Raw genomic sequence first — 19,753 nt, 5'->3', positions numbered from 1 at the left:
CCTACGAATTTCTCTTTTTTCAAAACCTACCGCAGAACATACCGTGTGGGTTCAAAAAGTCTGGCACAGTATTAATAAATAAACATGATTCGAAGGAACCAAAAACTTAAATCCACAACAACATATGCCATTAATATAAGCCGTAGTCTAACGAGATTGTTTTTTTCCCAAAAGTTGTGGTTTTGGTTATATTTTGAAAAAATTCAACTGGCATTTCTATAAATCTAAATAAAAACTGTTCAATTTCATAAGTTTAGGTGTCTTAATAGTTTTTGATGGCGCTGAATGTATTTCCACCATAAAAACATGGTTCAAACACTATCTCTACAAGATTTTTTGAATTTGTTTTATCCAACCACTTTTAACCACACCCACAATTCCTCCGAAATCCACTTTTAACCACCAGCGCAATTCCTTAGCCTCCCTAAACTGCTACTTCCATTCCCTTATTATGTGCAAACTACCCTGTTACATCAACCGTCTAATTGGAAGATGGAATAGACGGGAGTAGATAAAATAACCAATCAATTTCTTGACAATGAGAATAGTACAGCGTATCATCTCTCTCTGATTCATGACTAACACTAAATAATCTTAACAACATGCATACATATTAATTCAAAAGAATAATACCATAACAATACCACGGAACATATTAATTCAAAAAATAATATCATGCATAACAATATGCATGCTTCTTGATCTGGAACTTATCAGTTCACAAGAATAATACCGTGGATGCATTGACAAACCGTCGTTATTCGAACTGAAGTACCAAAATAATGCAGGCAAAATGGTGTGTTCTTATTTCATTATGGATGTGATGTGTTTGATTACCAAAATGCGTCAAATTTTGATAGGAGATTATCACATGGATTTATAATAGGAGAAAAATGGTATCCTTATCACAGAATTCACATCGATTTATAATAGGAGAAACACTTTCAAGTCGAAAAAACTCCATTATTACATTAATGGCGTAAATAGTACTTTATGAATTTTGGTCAGAAATAAACCAGATCTCACCATCTACAATCCATTTGTGTTCGCGATGAGTTTTTATTTTTCATGTATTTTTTTTAAATATATAAAAATTAAAAAAAAAAAAAAAATATATATATATATATATATATATATATATATATTATAAAATCAGTTCTGGCCAAAGTAAATCTTATGTGTCAGATTCAAATTCTCTTCATTCCCTGAAAATGGTATAGTAGTAGGTAGACTCTAAACAAGTAGAATTTTCAATTTCAGTACAAGTACATATAAATTATAAATTCATCTTCTATATAAATTTTATTTTCACATTTTATTATGTAAAATGGAATAATAATGATTTATAGACTTTTTTATAACCTTGTGTTTAAATTTATTCAATAAACATAAAAAAATTAAACTTACTATTAAAAAAAATATTCTAAACAGTATATAAAAATTACATTTCTGAAATTCAAATATATATATTTAACTTACTATCTTTTTTTTCTAAATTATATAGATAAATAGATGTAGTTGATTGATTTTAATTTTAAATTTATCTAGTGTCAAGGAAGATCATAATCTTTCTTCACATTTTGAACTAAAAAAAAGATGTAACTATATATATAAATAGATGTAGTTGATTGGTTTTAACTTTGAATTTATCAAGTGTTAAGAAAGATCAAAATCTTTCCTTAAATTTTGAACTCAAAAAAAATTACAGCTTGAGAGCCCATTTATGCAAATTAAAATATATCCGACCATTTCAAAAAATGAATAAAAACTGCTTTTCTTAATAAAGTCACTAGTTCCATAACTTATAATCTCCTCCCTACAAATTAAAATCTATCTATACAAATATGAAATGTATCTTTTTCATATATAAAATATTGTTTATATTAATATTGTTCTGATATTTTTTACAATGACACTGGTGACAATATAATTCATATTTGATTGAAAGTGCCCTTAGTGATTCTCTTCGATTCATTTTAGATTTGACTTTTTGTTTCAATTTTTGTTCTTAGTTTTCATCTTTTAAATTTATCAAGATAATGAAACAAGATATGTAACATATATTATTCCGTGCAATTTATTCCTCTTTGCTTTAATGAAACAAGATATGTAACATATATTATTCCGTGCAATTTATTCCCCTTTGCTTTAATGAAACAAGATATGTAACATATATTATTCCGTGCAATTTATTCCTCTTTGCTTTAATGAAACAAGATAAGTGTATATGTTTTAATGGATGAAAGAAAGGAGGAGCAAACCGGCCCTCCATAACAAGAACACAGATGAGACGATCGTCCAACCGCATAAGCCAAACAAATAGATTTTTGCACCATCCCACCTTTAACATGGATGAGCCAACAAATAAAAATGGGACATTTAATCTATCAATTTATAATATGATAATTTTTTACCACAAAAATTTGAACCAATAAGCTTCAGATGTCTGAGATTTTTGACTCATTTCAATTACTCAGGCAACTCTTCTCAATTGCCGTACTCCAAGTCACATAATCTAAATAATGCAATTCCACTTAATACGATCACCTAACCTAACCGATCACATGACTGACCAAACGGTCGGGAGTCCACACGATTGATTGTGATAAAGCGGCTCGACAGCCACATCTCAGAGCTCCTCCCCAGAATTTTTAAGTGGCAAACCTCAACCCACTGACACCATGCATTCCCTCTCTCTCCGCTTCTGGGACGATGCACGCAGCAGCTCCTCAGTCCGCGGTGTTCCTACGCTGCTGCTCGTCCTTGTTTTTGTATTGGCGTTGGCCAGGCGTTTTGTCAATTGGCTTCTCGCCCCTCTTCGTAATTTTGGGATTTTGGAAGAAGCCTCCCATCAATATCCTCCCGAGGAACCCCTCACTCTTTGGCCCCTCGCCCCTCTAAACGCTACGACTACTCATCATTCTTCTGTTGGTCATAATTCCTGCCTCATCTTCTCTACTGTTTCGTCCCCCGGTGACATCCCTCTACACATTCTCCGTGAGAAACTACCGGCCGTCACTGAATGCGGCAGTTTAAGAGCACATGGCCACGAAGATATTACATGTGCTGTTTGTCTCACTGATTTCCAGGCGACTGATCGAATCCGTCGGGTTGCTAAATGTGGGCATGTTTTTCATATGGAATGTTTGGACAAGTGCATCGGTTATCAGAGGTGCACTTGTCCTCTCTGCAGATCTCCCACATTCTAAACACAGCACGTTTGGAGATGCTCTATCATCAACAATATGAAGTCTGGTTTTCTGGTAATTGTTACTGTAACTCTATTGTGCTGGTCAAATCAAATGAAACAAGAAACCCCTTTGTGAAAAGGCTTGGCGTAGATTTAGGAACATTTTAGGTTGGATCTGGATAGTCTTTTCGGTTGTAGTTTTTCATTAATCAGTGAATCACTTTACAATTTTGTAGGTAATTTGATTATTTATATTTAGTTTCTTTATTTTCATAAAATATCGGACTTTCACTCACCCGTGAGCGTTATTATTTTCATATAACCATCAATGGTGTAGTCTACATAAGAACTGATTTCATGGACCATTTTCAGTAGAAAGCCACCATTAGTTCTTTGAGGATTCTCATAATGAATTTGTTCTTTGATATTGCTTTACTTTTGACTTTAAATTTGTGCCTTGAATTTAATGTTTACTATAAAAAGTACAATGAGTAAATTTTATTTTTCTATAATTTGAATACCTAATATTTTTTACTTCTTATTGCCATCTCAGATCATTGTTAATTACATAATTTATAAGATGATTTATGATCCTTTCTTCAAACAACTAAGTTTTTTCCGTTCTGTATCCTTTCCAAAACTTTTTATTGCATTCTCTGTCTCAGAGTTGAGGACGTTGTCCAATCTAGAATTCGAAGACAGCAGTCACCATGCATGAACAAATAACTATGAACATAATTTCAGCATTAAATTTTGACAGAACCTTCACATTAATTCTTCTGGTGGCGGATGCATGAAAACGCTTTTCTGCTACAGAGGTGGTATGGCCATTAATAAATCTCTTCACTGCCGTTCTCACCGATATGAAAATTTTTTTTTCCTTTTGCGGTATCAAACTGATGTAGTAGAATAGTCCGCATCGCAGTACACTGAGAAATTTTTTTCGTCTGTGTATTATGAAAAAATATTAATTATTAATATGCATTTTGTAACTAGTAGTATCATTTTTCATTACTATATTATACCTGAAAATAAATTATTCGGAATCAAATGCAAATCACTATAAGACTTCGTAATGAATGCGCAGCCGACTACATAAGAAAACATTGGTAAGAGTAGGATGTACCTATCAATGCAGCAAAATTAAACCATTGTGTGATTGATAAGTGATTTTAAATAATGTTAACAAAATATATCAAAAATCTTCCGGATCTAATCACATTACATGGCATGAAAATTTCTCTTTTTACATAAGTTTAAACTCTTAAATTATTACTCTGTATAAAAGGGAGAGAGTAAAAAGATTTATCTTTTTACATTGAATGTTTGTTCCAAACTTTTACTCAAAAATATAATATAATAGATCCAAAAAGTTCACATCAATGTTGAAATGATAATTTCAACTGCATCACTATTTTTCCCTTGCGACGCGATCTCATCACAAATCGTAAATCGCATTCATGACCATTGTCTCTGTGTGTTCTCTTGAATTTTTTCCCGACGCGACGATGTGATATTATTGTATATCGCAAATCGCATCCACAACCTGTTGCCCCGCTACGTTCTTTGTTTTCCTGCGAAGCGATCCTGCGATGCGATCGCAGATCGCAGATCGCAAACTTTTGCCGTTGCGCGTTAAAGCCCTCCACTCTGTATCCGCCGATTGCGATATTGCGAAGCGATATCATCGCACATCGCACATCGCCACTTTTCACCTCGCCTCATCCCCCTATAACGTTTTCTTTCTGCGATGCGATCCCGCCGTTCATCTGTAGATCCGACGGCTGAGATTTGTTCTGGCTTGTGTTCGCCACCGCCATGCCTTATTTATGTTTTCATTTACCTTTTGTGTTCCCGAAGAAGAAAGAAGGCTTTGCGCCATAAGTGCTCACCAACAACATTAAAGAAGAAGAATGGCCGAGACCAAGAAGGACGCGCCTCGAGCAGCTAAAAGCATTAACAGGTTATGGGTTTCATTTACTGTTTACTGCGTCTACCCCAGCAGAGCACCAGAAAGGGCCGATTTGTGTCAGAGGCCCATCTTAGATTGTAAATGTGGTTGGTGGTTCATCAAGACACCGCCACGCATAACCTAGTAGAGATTTTTTTTTTTGTAATAGATGATATATATATCCAAAACAGCAATGTAACAAAAAAAGGAGAGAGAGAGTGGATGAGAGTTAGAGCATAGCAGTGTAGAATGCAGCAGCGTAAAGAAAAGAGAACACAGCAGTGTTTTTGTAATCCCTCTGATAGAGGAAGACAAATCTTTTGTAACAGAAATCTCTTAATGAATACAAGTTTTTTGTGTGTGTTGTTGTTAACTTCGTTCTTCAGAAAAACATTTGTTTTGTTGTTGTTTCCGCTGTGCTAAGATCCTCTGCGTTTAAAACAGAGTGTTGGTCTCTGTTCAGTCTTTTGTTTTTGAAATTTTAGCAGAAAAATTCCCAACATTATATCAGAGCGTTGTTCTCTGGTCTTTTGTGTTTGAAATCACCTGAAATTTCCAACAACTAGTATTGGAGCTAGTCCAGGCTCTTTGAAGGTGTCAAAGAAGCTGAAGGAAGGATTTTTGCTGCAGCAGCTTCTCCAGCAGAGTGAAGACTCAGTCAAAAAAATCCAAGGTATTCCTCAAGCCAGTTATTTAAATACTTGACTGTATTTGAAGCATATTTTAGAGCGCAATAGCATGGGTATGCAACTCCCACTATTTGATGGCAAAAATTATGACTATTAGGCAATAACCATGAGAGCCCTATTTGCTTCCCAAGACTTATGAGAAATAGTTGAAGATGGTTTTAAAGAACCAGCAGATGAAAATGAATTTAATAATCTAACTCAGGCAGAAAAGGATCTGTTGAAGAGCTACAGGAAGAAGGATTCAAAAGCCCTCTTCTTCTTGTATCAAGCAGTGCATGGAAGCATGTTTCCAAGGTTAGCAGTGGCTAAGACATCCAAAGAATCATGGAAAACTCTCAAGACAGCCTATCAAGGCATGGAAAAAGTGAAGACAGCTAAACTACAGCTGCTGAGGAGAGATTTTGAGAACCTGTGCATGAAGGAGTCGGACAATATTGACTCATTCTTCACACATGTGATTGGTTTGGTCACACAAATAAGGACTCATGGAGAAGTTCTTGAAGAAAGGAGGATTGTGGAAAAACTATTGAGGAGCTTACCCTCAAAGTTCCATGTGATTGTCACCACCATAGAAGAGACAAATGATCTCTCAAACTTTTCAGTTGATGAACTTCATGCATCACTGATAACACACGAGCAGAGGTTGAGTAGAAATGAAAACTCATCTCTAGAGCAAGCTTTCAAGACCCAGATGCCCTTTGGAAGAGGAAGAGGCCAAGGCAGAGGAAACAAGAGAGGAAGAGGTAGAAGCCAAAACAGAGGTGGAGGAAACAGTCCAGCAAATGCTCAAGGAAGAGGCGGAAATCCAAATCAGAACCAAGGCCAAGGCAGCAGCCAACAAAGTGAACAACATCATGCTCAAGGACAAAGGTATTAAAAATCCAATGTCCAATGTTATTATTGTAAAAAATATGGGCACTATGCAAATGAATGTAAGAAGAAGCAGCATGATATGAATAATAGATTCTAGTGCAAATATCAGCCAAGATAATGTGTTGTTAGCTTGTAATATGGTTGAAACAAACAGTGATGACATATGGTTTCTAGATTCCAGTTGCAGTAACCATATGACAGGAAACATAGCCCTGTTTTCTGCTCTAGATCAGAGTGTGAAGTCACAAGTCACAGTTGGGACTGATAACAAAATTTCTGTTATGGGAAAAGGAGAAGTAAAAATATTTACAAAGAAAGGTGAAAAGAAAACCATAGCAGATGTCTATTATGTTCCTGGAATGAAGTGTAACCTCTTGAGTATTGGACAGCTTGTTCAAAAAGGGTTACAATGTTTTCTTTGTGAATGATGTATGCACCATCATGGATAGAGCACCTAGCAAAAGATGTATTGCTGAAGTAAAGATGACGAGGAACAGAATGTTCCCTCTCAGAATAAGGGCAGATTTGAAAAACAAAGAGGTAATTGCAGCAGTTACCCAAGAGGCTTTCCAAAGCCAACCAAAGGATGAAAATTGGTTGTGGCACTTGAGATTTGGATATCTCAACTTTGGAGGTCTTAACTTGTTGAGCAGAAAAGGAATGGTAAGAGGATTACTATTGATAGAGAAATCGGACAGCCTTTGTGAAGGTTGTATCTTGGGGAAACAACATAGAGAAAGTTTTCCATCTGGGAAAAGCATAAGGGCAAAAGCACCCTTAGAAATTGTCCACTCAGATTTATGTGGACCAATGCAAACTCCATCACTTGCAGGCAGCGTCTATATCTTAACATTCATTGATGATTTCACCAGAAAGACTTGGGCTTATTTTCTAAAGAACAAAAGTGAAGTGTTTGAAAAATTTCGAAATTTCAAAGCACTTGTGGAAAATCAAAGTGGGCTACGCATCAAAGTTTTGAGAACTAACAGAGGAGGTGAGTATATCTCCAAAGAATTCCTACGATTCTGTAGAGAAAATGGTATACACAAATAGTTTACCACAAGGTACACCCCGCAGCAAAATGGAGTTGTTGAGAGGAAGAATAGGACAATCATGGATATGGCAAGGAGTATGCTAAAGGCAAAGCATTTGCCAAATGATTATTGGGCTGAAGCTGTACATTGTGCAGTGTATATTTTGAATAGATGCCCAACAAAAGTTGTCATGAACAAAGTGCCAGAAGAAGCATGGAGTGAGAGAAAGCAAGGAGTCACCCACATGAAAGTTTTCGGATGTGCGGCCTATGCACACATTCCAGATCAGCTAAGGAGGAAGTTGGACAACAAAGGGGAGAAATGCATTTTTATTGGATACAGTGAAGAATCCAAAGCTTACAAGTTGTATATCCCTTCTACCAAGAAGTTTTTTTGTGAGCAGAGATGTTCAGTTCATTGAGGAGGAAGCTTGGGATGGAAGCATAGAGAAAACAGTTAATGTTAAAAACTGTTTGCCTCATGATGAAGATGATGAGGACATGACTGAAATGCATCCCCAGATAGCAGTGCCAATACAAGGGCAGCAAGAGACACCCTTGAGGAGAAATAAAAGTGCTTCTCCAAGCACACCACAAGGAGGAAATTCAAGTGCGTCTTCAAGAACTTGCACACCAAGTGAAAGAGGTAAGAAATTCAGAAATTTAAGTGATATTTATGATGAAAGAATGAATTCCTTGTTTGCTTTGTATTGTCATGTTGATGACCCTGTTCATTTCGAAGATGCAATTAAAGATAAGAAATAGATAGAAACTATGGATGATGAGATCAATGCCATAGAAAGAAACAAGACATGGGATTTGGTTGAGCTACCAAAAGGTAAAGAAGTCATTGGAGTTAAATGGGTCTACAAGACCAAGAGCAATGCTGAAGGCAAAATAGAAAGACACAAGGCAAGACTGGGTGTCAAGGGATACAAGCAGCAGTATGGGCGAGATTATGAGGAGACTTTCGCATCGATTGCAAGAATGGAAACCGTGAGAGCAGTGCTGTCCATAGCAGCACAAAACAAGTGGAAAGTTCACCAAATGGACATGAAGTCAGCATTCCTAAATGGAGTTTTAAAGGAAGAGATTTACATTGAGCAACCTCCAGGCTATGAAAAGAAAGGCCATGAGCACAAAGTATGCAGATTGAAGAAAGCTCTTTATGGGATGAAGCAAGCACCAAGAGCGTGGTACAGTAGGATAGATTCCTATCTACTGGAAAATGAATTTGCAAAGTGTGAGGGAGAACCCACCGTCTACATCAAAGAAAAGGATGGTAAAATTTTAATTGTAGTGTTATATGTTGATGATGTGATTTTTACAGGTAATGATGACTACCTCACTAAAAATTTCAAATCAGTCATGAAAGAAGAATTTGAGATGACTGACATGGGTTTGCTGAAATACTTCTTAGGAATAGAAGTAGATCAAAATGAAAATGGAATTTTTATGTCGTAGGCAAAATATGTAAATGAAGTGTTGGGGAGATTTAACATGCAGGACAACAAGACAGCAATCACTCCCATAGTAATGGATTAAAACTCAGCAAAGAGAACATCAGCAAGGATTTTGATCCTAGCGTGTACAAGAGCATAGTTGGCAGCCTTATGTATTTAACTGCAACTAGGCCGGATATAATGTTTGTTGTTAGTTTAATTTCCAGATTCATTGAGAGGCCAAAAGAAGCATATTGGCAAGCAGCAAAAAGAATTCTGAGGTATGTTAAAGGTACAAAAAGATTTGGCATCTTATATACTTTTTCAGAAAGTTCACATTTAGTTGGATACACCGATAGTGATTAGGTTGGAAGTGTAGATGATCAGAAAAGCACATTCGGTTATGTTTTTCACATGGGTTTAGGAGCCATTTCATGGGCTTCTAAGAAACAGCCAATTGTGGCATTGTCTACAGTAGAAGCAGAGTACGTGGCAGCTACGGCAGCAGCGTGTCAAGCGGTTTGGATGAGAAGAATGCTAAGGAGCTTAGGCCAAGAGCAGGCAAAAGCAACGGTTATTTTTTGTGACAATAGTTCAGCTATAGCATTGTCCAAGAATTCTATGTTTCACAAGCGAACGAAACACATTGATACAAAGTTCCATTACATCAAAGAATTGGTGAACAACGGAGAAATTGTTTTACAACATTGCAGCACTCAGGAACAGGTTGCAGACATTCTGACCAAGCCCTTGGGACAGAAAAGTTTTGAGTATTTGAAAAAATGTCTAGGTATGACTGATAACCCAACAGTTGAAATTAAAGGGGAGTGTTGAAATGATAATTTCAACTGCATCACTATTTTTCCCTTACGACGCGATCTCATCACAGAACGCAAATCGCATTCATGACCATTGTCTCCGTGTGTTCTCTTGAATTTTTTCTTGACGCGACGATGTGATATTATCGCATATCGCAAATCGCGTCCACAACCTGTTGCCCCACTACGTTCTTTGTTTTCCTGCGAAGCGATCCTGCAATGCGATGCGATCGCAAACTTTTGCCGTTGCGCGTTAAAGCCCTCCACTCTGTATCCGCCGATTGCGATATTGCGAAGCGATATCATCGCACATCGCACATCGCCGCTTCTCACCTCGCCTCATCCCCCGATAACGTTTTCTTTCTGCGATGCGATCCCGCCGTTCATCTGTAGATCCGACGGCTGAGATTTGTTCTGGCTTGTGTTCGCCACCGCCATGCCTTATTTATGTTTTAACCTACCTTTTGTGTTCCCAAAGAAGAAAGAAGGCTTTGCGCCATAACTGCTCACCAACAGCATTAAAGAAGAAGAATGGCCGAGACCAAGAAGGACGCGCCTCGAGCAGCTAAAAGCATTAACAGGTTATGGGTTTCATTTACTGTTTACTGCGTCTACCCCAGCAGAGCACCAGAAAGGGCCGATTTGTGTCAGAGGCCCATCTTAGATTGTAAATGTGGTTGGTGGTTCATCAAGACACCTCCACGCATAACCTAGCAGAGATTTTTTTTTGTAATAGATGATATATATATCCAGAACAGCAATGTAACAAAAAAAAGAGAGAGAGAGTGGATGAGAGTTAGAGCACAACAGTGCAGAACGCAGCAGCGTAAAGAAAAGAGAACACAGCAGTGTTGTTGTAATCCCTCTGATAGAGGAAGACAAATCTTTTGTAACAGAAATCTCTTAATGAATACAAGTTTTTTGTGTGTGTTGTTGTTAACTTCGTTCTTCAGCAAAACATTTGTTTTGTTGTTGTTTCCGCTGTGCTAAGATTCTGTGTGGTAAAAACAGAGTATTACTCTCTGTTCAGTGATTTTGTTTTGGAATTTACCAGAAAATTCCCAACAATCAAAATGGTTCATCTCACTAAAACCTAAACTCCCAAAAATATCTAATAATAATAATAATAAAACATATTACTATAATAGCAAAATCTTTGTAAGAATGTATCAATCTTGATTGCATTCAATGCCTCTCCCCATCTCACCTCCCAAGCCCACAGCGCCCACTAGAAAGTAATATATTTTAGGCAAGTGCAATTAAATTTTGATGTAACGTTTATCATTATATATTAAACAATAATTAGTTATTAGTTCACTGTCTTTTTATTTTATTCCGTTATGTTATATACAAACGATGTGATATTGGGTAAATAAAAAAATAGTAACCAAATGCATGATATTTATTGCTTTCTCACACATCAATTCTGTCGCAATCTTCTCTGTGGCAATAACATTCTGCATTTAGTCTAAATGAGGCTATGGCTTTGATGCAGAGGTTTTGTTCCGCTACATTGTGATCACCGTTCACAGAATAAAATCTGCGATCATAATTTGGTTGGGTAAGGGGGCGTGCCAAATGTAACTGTTATTGCGGGTAATGTTATATGGAAGTCTCAATGGACACGAGTTAATGGGAAGATAACTATAATAAGGGACACCCACGAATTTTGGCACTATTAAAAAAAAAATGTTAAGGATCACATGAGAAGGCCGATGAAAATGTGTCGGCAAGCACGAAAAGCTCCATGACTTAAATGATCAGCAGTAAGGTGATGTGCAAAGTTTTTACGATGCCGGGTAGAATTAATGCTTTACCAATTTCTCAACGAATATCTTCGAGTTTCATATTACGGATTTTTTTTCAAGTAAAAAAAGGCTTCTGTATTATATTAATAACGCAGATAATACATTTGTTATAGTTTTTGAGTCTTTTTTTTTCAAAAAGAAAAGCACTATATTATATTGAGGCAATATATATAAAATTGTTCTGATGGATCTGTTAAAAGATTGCATGTGAGAAAGACTGATGGGTCAGCATGCAAAAGCATCAAAGATAAGCATAATACCAAAAGAGATTGCCTTCAGAAACAACAAGATCATAGAGATAAAATTGAAACCCAGAGGGGCTGCTTCAGTGGATAGGAGAATAGAGAGCAGAGAAAGAAGAGAGAACATATTTGGAGGAGATTTTGGAATCCTCAGAAATTTTTAAGTTCCTCCACTTCCAAAGGCACCATATAGTGATGGGAAGGATTGGACCAAGAGCAGCTTCTTGTCTTCCCCACCAGGCAAACGCTGCATCAACAGAGATGAAGTTAAGATGCGGAAAGGAGAAAAACAGTGCTAATTCGTACCAGATTTGTTGGGAGACCGAGCATTTGAAAAACAAATGGAAGTTTGTTTCCTCCTTCATTTTGCAAAAGACACATCTGCTGGGGCCATGCCAAGACCGCTTCCTTAAAGAGTCCCAAGTCAAATTTTTGTTGAAAAACACTAGCCAAGAGAATAAAGTCACTTTGAGGGGGCAGCCAAGTTTCCACCAAAATATTGGAAAACACTGTCTGTTCAATCTGTTTGATTTTGATATGAGATCCAGATAAATGTCCTTAACATTTGCTTTGAATCTATGTTTACATTCGCAGAAAACAAAAAAAAAAACACAGTAAAAATAATTACTTATTACTTCTTTCTTAAAATATCCCTAGATTTTCGTAATCCATGCTCAGTCCTCCACAGTCGATAATCGCCCCCAAAAAACACAAAAAAAAATACCCCCCAATGAAAACAACTTCTTACAAAATTGGATACAACTAAACATTCTTAAGTGGCATTTAAGCCTACAAAGAAATTTCTTAAGCCAACAAATAAATGGGAGGGCGAAGCATCGGACAGAAGTATTGTTGCCAGACATGTCCCGCCAAAATAGAAAAGAGAAGTGGGTTGCTAGGGCGTCTAAAGAGAAAACATATGAGAAAGACTTTTCTTAGTTTTTTATTTTTTTAAAATAAGATTACAATTTTTTTTAATAAAAAACTATAAATTTTCGATGAAATTATAATTTTATATTATTTATAAATATTGAAAAAAATAAATTTTATAAATTATATATTTTTATATTAATTAAAAAAATAATTATATAAAATTTTAAGAAAATTATGATTTTTTATTATTTATAAATATTGAAAAACATAAATTTTATAAATTATATATATTCTTTATTGATTAAAAACAAATATTACACCGACTAAATCCAACCCAATAAACTCTTACTATTGAAAAGGAAATCGAGAATCAGAACCAATAAGAGGGAAGGCCATGTGCTACAGTAATACTGATATTGATTGCTGGTTGTCTGATAACTCTTAATTAATTACGTACCTTCTTCTTCTTTTTTCTATCCAGAAGCACAAAGTGTACATGTGGCTTGATTGAGAAATACATTGAATTGAGTAAGATGGATTGAGTAACATGAATATTTACTTGATCGTTAAGAGTATGTCTTTTTTCATAAAAACTCTCTGGTTCAAAATCAGCGGGGTAAAGTATGTATGTTTTTGTAGACTTAGCAATCAAATCGCTCTGAGGAGGTGGGTCCCTTGTCCCACAAACAAAGGAGTCTTATACACAATTTGGTGTGTGACTTGATCATGACCTTAAAATTGAATAATAATAATAATAAATAATATGACATGGATAGTAAAAGATAGCTATTAATAAGTATGAATGAGTTGTGTTATATATATATATATATATATATATATATATATATATCTATATCTATATATATATATATGGATTGAGTAACATAGATATTCTAATATTACGTGGATAGTAAAGGATAGCAAACAATATGTATGCATGAGTTGTGTTATATATATTTATTGATTGTGGTAGAATATATTATTTATAGATATAGATATATTTTTTAATTATATTATTAATTGATTAAATCATTTTATTTCTTTTGTTAAGTAATTTGAGTTTTAGGGGCTTGAGTAGTTGAGATTCATAGATATTTAAGTGGTCAAAATCTCTGAAATTACAACACTAGCTCTTAGAATGATTAGATTTTTACTCATAAAATTTCAAACTTCAAACTTTTAAACCACAAAATACCTTAACAAAACACCATCTCATCATCAACCCTATAGCAGATTAATAATTTTATTATTATTTTAAATAAAATTATAAGTTTAATTTATTTTCTAAATAATTTTCTAAATTTAAATTTATAATTCCAAAATCGTAATTATTTAATCTTACATTCAAATATTACGTAAGTATTGAATTCATCTATATGGTTAAAATCGCAATGATTTTTATTTATCTATTTAGATATTAAAATATCTATATATAACTTTTGAATATTCAATTATTCAAATTTTTAAACCTTTTAAAAACGATTTAATTGAAATTTTCATTTTAATGTTATTCTCAAAAAACAAACGGAAATAGATTATAGAACACGAGCAATTTATTGCTCCCGATACACTTGCTGGATAAGTAGATGCGAAGTAATTATTATATTCCAAAGTGCATATTGTGTTCGTGCTAAAGTGAATTTTGCAAGTTTAATAACTTTTATTTTTTTAATATTATTTTAATTTAAAAATGTTTGTTTTATATAATAATGAATGATTGCACATTTTACTAGTTTAGATTTATCTTAACAACACATTTATCAAGTGTTTAGAGGGATAAAATCTCTCGAGGTGCAAACTTATTTTTTGAGTGTAAAATTTGAAGAAAGATTTGCACCTCGAGAGATTTGATCCCTCTCGTCGCTTGATAGATCCGGTGTTAAGATGGATCTACGCTGGTTTCATTCGTGTGCTTTCATACAAAATTTGTTGAACATCTAATTATTTTGATCATTTTAAATATGTTAAATATGTCTAAAATTAATTTGGTCAATTTAATTTAAAATTTGCTTAGTTACCTCAATTTGTTGAGATGAGAGAGATTGTTAATAACTTGAATGATGAAAAATGAAGAAATACAAATTTTGAGTGCAAAGTGTCAATGTAACAATTTTGATAGATAGAAAATGTGAATACTAATAATATAGTCAATTACAAACAATCTTCATGGAAATCAATCTGAAACTATTTTCTTCTATTGTTCCTATTGTCACACCTATTTTCTCGTATCGATCATATCAAAAGAGTGGTTGGAATCATAGACCATTCAAATATTTAACTCGAGCTACTGTAGTAAACAACATACCTTGTCTTTAGTTGCTCTCCAATATTAATATTTTCTCCAAATTCAATCATTGTGACTTATGGAGTGTTAAACCCCAAATAATTTTCAATGGTAATTATTTTCTATTAACCCATTTGAATGCAAAGTAATTAACAATGTTGAATGATGGAAAATGAGAATAATAAGAATGTACCCAATTATAAATAGTTTATAGTTTGAAAAAACAAACATTTTATTTTGGATGAAAATTCAAGTATTGTATTTATGGTTGAATAGCTTTTATGTGCTTACATTGAGAGAGTGTGTGTATGTTTTGGGGATGAGAAGGAGAGACAAGGGGAGATAGAGATATAGATGGGCGAAGAGGGAATAAGAGAGACGAAAAGACAGGGAGGGAGGAAGAGGTATCGATATGGAGAGAGAAATGTTAGAGAGAGAGAGAAGGGGAAGAGAGAGAGAGGGAGGAGAAAAGGAGGGAAGGAGAGAGAGATAAATAGATATGGAGAGAGTGTGTGTATGTTTAGGGGCTAAGATAGAGAGATAAAGAAGGAGAGACAATGGGAGATAGAGATATAGATGGAGGAGGTAGGGATGTGCTTACACAGAAATCAATGCACACTATTAATCTAATTACTTTGAAATTAATGTACATCGTACATCTTGTTGCATCAAATCAAAAATCAACACCTACACTAAAATCACCGCATCTACTACAAACAATCAAATATGATTAGAAATCAACATCTATACTGAAATCAATGCATCTAGTGCAAGCAATCAAATAGTATTAGAAATCTATATATACACTGAAACCAATGCATTTAATGCAAGCAATCAAATATGAGTAGAAATCAACATCTACGCTGAAATCAATGCATCTAGTGTAAGGTGTTAAATATGATTAGAAATCGACATCTAAATTGAAATCAATGCATCTAGTGCAAGCGATCAAATAGGATTAGAAATCAAAATCTACTCTAAAACTAATGCACCCTGTGCAAGCAATCAAATACGAGTAGAAATCAACATCGACACTAAAATCAATGCATCTAGTGTTAGGTATTAAATATAATTATAAATCGACATCTACACTGAAATCAATGCATATAGTGCATGTGATCAAATAGGATTAGAATCAACAACCGCATTGAAAATCTAAAATATTCATGACTTTCTAGATCTAACTTCTATGTCTGTATTTATCTCTGTGAGACTCTTTCTTCTTCCCTCTCTCTCCACCTTCCATTCTGTGTCTATCTCCCTCCCCCTCTCCTTCTCTCTCTTCCCCTCCCTCTCTCCCCTGTCTCACTCTATCTATCTCTCCCTAACTTTCTCTATCTTTCTCTTCTTTCCTCTCTCCCACTGCGATTTATATTTATACCTCCCTCCATCTCTCCTTATTTGTCTCTATATCTCAACCCTCTAAACATATGTCACACACTCTCTCTCTCCCCATATCTATCTATCTATATATCTATCCCTCCCTCTTCCTTTCCCTCTCTATCTCTTCCCTGTCCCCGCCCCCCTCTCTCTACCCCCTCCATCTATATCTCTATCTCCCATCTATCCCTCTTCCTCCATCCCTCTCTTTGCCTCTCTCTTCTAGGCTCTCCCGCGCCCCATCTATATCTCTATCTCCCCTTGTCTCTCCTTCTCACCCCAAAAACATACACACTATCTCTCCATATCTATCTATCTCTCTCTCCCTCTCTCTCCCTCTCTCTCTCTCTCTCTCTCCCCCTCCCTTCCAGCTCCATCTCTCTCTCGCCCTCTCTCTCTCCCCTCTCTCTTTTGCCTTCCTCTCTCTCCCCTTCTCTCCCACCTCCCTCCATCTCCCCCCAAACCATATGCACACTCTCTCTCCACCCTCCAACTCTATCACTATCTCTCTCCCTCTCTCCTTCTCTCTCTCCTCCTCTCTCTCCCCTCCATATCTATGTCTCCCTTTCTCTCTCTTCCCCTCCTTTTACTATCTTTACCCTCTCATTTTCTCTCTCTTCCCTCGTCTTCTCTCTCCCTCATTCCATCTTCATCTCTCCCTTGTGACTCCATTTCTTTCCCCCTCCAAATCCATCTCTCCCCCTCCCCTCTCTCTTCCTTTCTCTCTCTCAGTGTGTCTATCACCTTTATGGTTGTAGGTGGAGGTTCGAACACAATTGAAAAATGTCGGGTTAAAGGATTCCATTGATGTAAGTTTGAGGAGCTGGGATGAGAATCCATAAAAAAATTATTTTAAGGCTCTTCCATTAATAGTGGCCTTGGGAATATGGTTGCCTAAGAACCTTTCAATTCTTGAAGAAAAATCCATTCCACCAATAAAATATGTAGTCATTGGGTTCAACATATTGAGTTATTTTCCATATGACAAGGAAGAAAACTCAATGAGGATAGTGGATATAGAAAAAATTGATAAGAGTTTTTCCTATCCTTTTTTTGAGGCGTCACAAGTGGATCATGTTTTATGTGGAGGGGGCCGAGATTCTATTCTTTGAAGATAATCATTCCATTAAGTTTAGGGTGGGAATGGGGAAGGGGTCAAGTGTGGGAAGTCGAAGGGGTTGATTTATCATCCTAGAGGAATTATAGAAATACAATATGCCTAGAGTCTTATAAGGACAACTAATAATGACCAAAGACTATCTTATTCTTCAAGGAATATCCCTTGCTTTGAAGCTCACTCTACAAAAGGTGCTAGTAATTGGAGACCAAAAGCTTATTATTAGGCACCTGGATGTGGGTTCATATCCTATGGAACGCAATTTGGTTTCATCATTCAAGAAAATTTGATGAAGCCTTTGATCCATTTCTAAGGTCCAATGGTTTCATGTCCTAAGGTACAACAATGCAATTGTGGACTCACTAGCTAAGGGTACCACCTATGAGGATCAATGAAACGTAATTGTTAATGGGGATTGTTTCTCTTCTCCCATCGCATGAATTAGCCACTTGTCTATTCCATCACTCATTATTCAACGCAATTGTGCTCACGTTTGAGCATAATGTGGCCATGAGGAGGCAGTGGGCCCTTGATTTTATCAATCATTACTTATGATGGAACATCCCATCTCCACATTCTCATGATCAATTATATGTCCATCATATTTGATGTTCAATTAAATATGTATCTATTAGCTTATGTTTGGAAATTGAGTGTGTGTCACTTTCCTGATAGGGCTATGTGGCTAGGCTTTGAAAATTGCTTGGATGGAGGATTATTGCTACATGATAATTCCACAGGTAGCAACTCAATGGGCAAGAAATCTAACCTTGCTACAATTCTCGTGACGTTCATGTTAACATTCTATAAATTTAGGTTATCAATTAGCGATTATTAACTCAACTAACCATAGTCATGGGAATTGTCATTGAGCATATGCAACAATTGTAGTGCATGGAAGATGAGCTTGATAGTTTGCATAGCCAACTTAAGGATTTGCGATGTGAGTGGGCACCAGGTATTTAATCCTCCTCCAACTCTATTACTTCTTCGCATTTACTCGCAGTTTTCCCAACTTGAATGTCACACCTTCCTCTAGTCTCATGAACACTGAGATGATAGGCCTTGTGCCTCCCCTTCGATAAGCTAGGATGAAAGTTTAAATCTATTTAGTTTGGGCCTATTATGTAGGATATATAAATTCAATTATATATAACGTATTAGATGTAATATGTATGGCCTTTTACAGTTGGGTTTTCTTACTCCTTATTCAAGAGGAAGTTATGAGATTTTTCCTATTCCTTTCCACGTTTTCTCAATGTAGCATTGTGTTCCGAGGTGTAGGTTTTCATATAATAAAAATTCTCCAAATGTTGTTAAAAAGGGATTGAGGAAAGGGTCACATAATTTTGACGAATTGATGGTACTAAATTAGTTGTTTTGTTGGAGAATGAAAAATAAATTAAGAATTTATAGGCACTTAGTGATTCCCAAGTTATCATTAGATGGGTAAAAGATAAAGAAAGATGTTGTGATGTGTTTGTAAATCTTTCTTGGAAAAGGTAAAATGTTTGAACTTTTTTTTCAAAAATTTTGCTCTTCATCATGTGTACAGGAGAAGAAATATTGAAGTTAATGGTTTATTTAATACTAAAATTTCTATGCATTGTGGTACCTAGATAATCATAGAAAATAAGAAAGAGAAAATTTCAGAATATTATCACCTTCCTTTTCATAAAGTAATCCTATAAAACACTCCTATTTTAAATATTTCTTTTTTTAATCCAAACATCTTATTCTTTAACAATTTTAATGATACTATTTATTTTATTTCTATATATTAAAATCATATCCTTAACATAGAAGAGATATCCATTTTTCTGAATGAATAACTGAATTTTGTTTTCTAACATAGTAGTTTCATATACCAAAAACAAATATTTTTAATTGTAGAATGTTTTGAAGTAATTGTCGGTAGAAAATGCTTAAAAAGACATGTTGAAAAATGTAATTACATTTTTTCAGTACGAAAAAAGCAATATTTTGTATTAATATCAGGTGAGTTGCAATATTACATATAGTTTGGCAGAAACCAAAAGCATAAACATATACT

General features: G+C 35.2%; 1 protein-coding gene across 1 annotated transcript; it reads left to right on the top strand.

Annotated features, from left to right (window-relative positions):
• Nucleotides 1-2,666: 2,666 nt before the first annotated feature.
• LOC149264975 (RING-H2 finger protein ATL58-like) lies at nucleotides 2,667-3,345 on the top strand. The gene has a single exon (XM_089391051.1). The coding sequence runs from the start codon at nucleotides 2,682-2,684 to the stop codon at nucleotides 3,207-3,209; it is 528 nt and encodes a 175-aa protein (XP_089247177.1). The 5' UTR covers nucleotides 2,667-2,681; the 3' UTR covers nucleotides 3,210-3,345.
• Nucleotides 3,346-19,753: the final 16,408 nt, after the last annotated feature.

The sequence above is a fragment of the Pinus tabuliformis genome, chromosome 6 (assembly GCF_031772625.1).
Source record: "Pinus tabuliformis cultivar Carrire ecotype Pingquan chromosome 6, CPIR1, whole genome shotgun sequence".
NCBI classification, from domain to species: Eukaryota; Viridiplantae; Streptophyta; class Pinopsida; order Pinales; family Pinaceae; genus Pinus; species Pinus tabuliformis.
The sequence above is the reverse complement of the archived record's forward strand: the minus strand, read 5'-3'. Positions and strand labels throughout refer to the sequence as shown.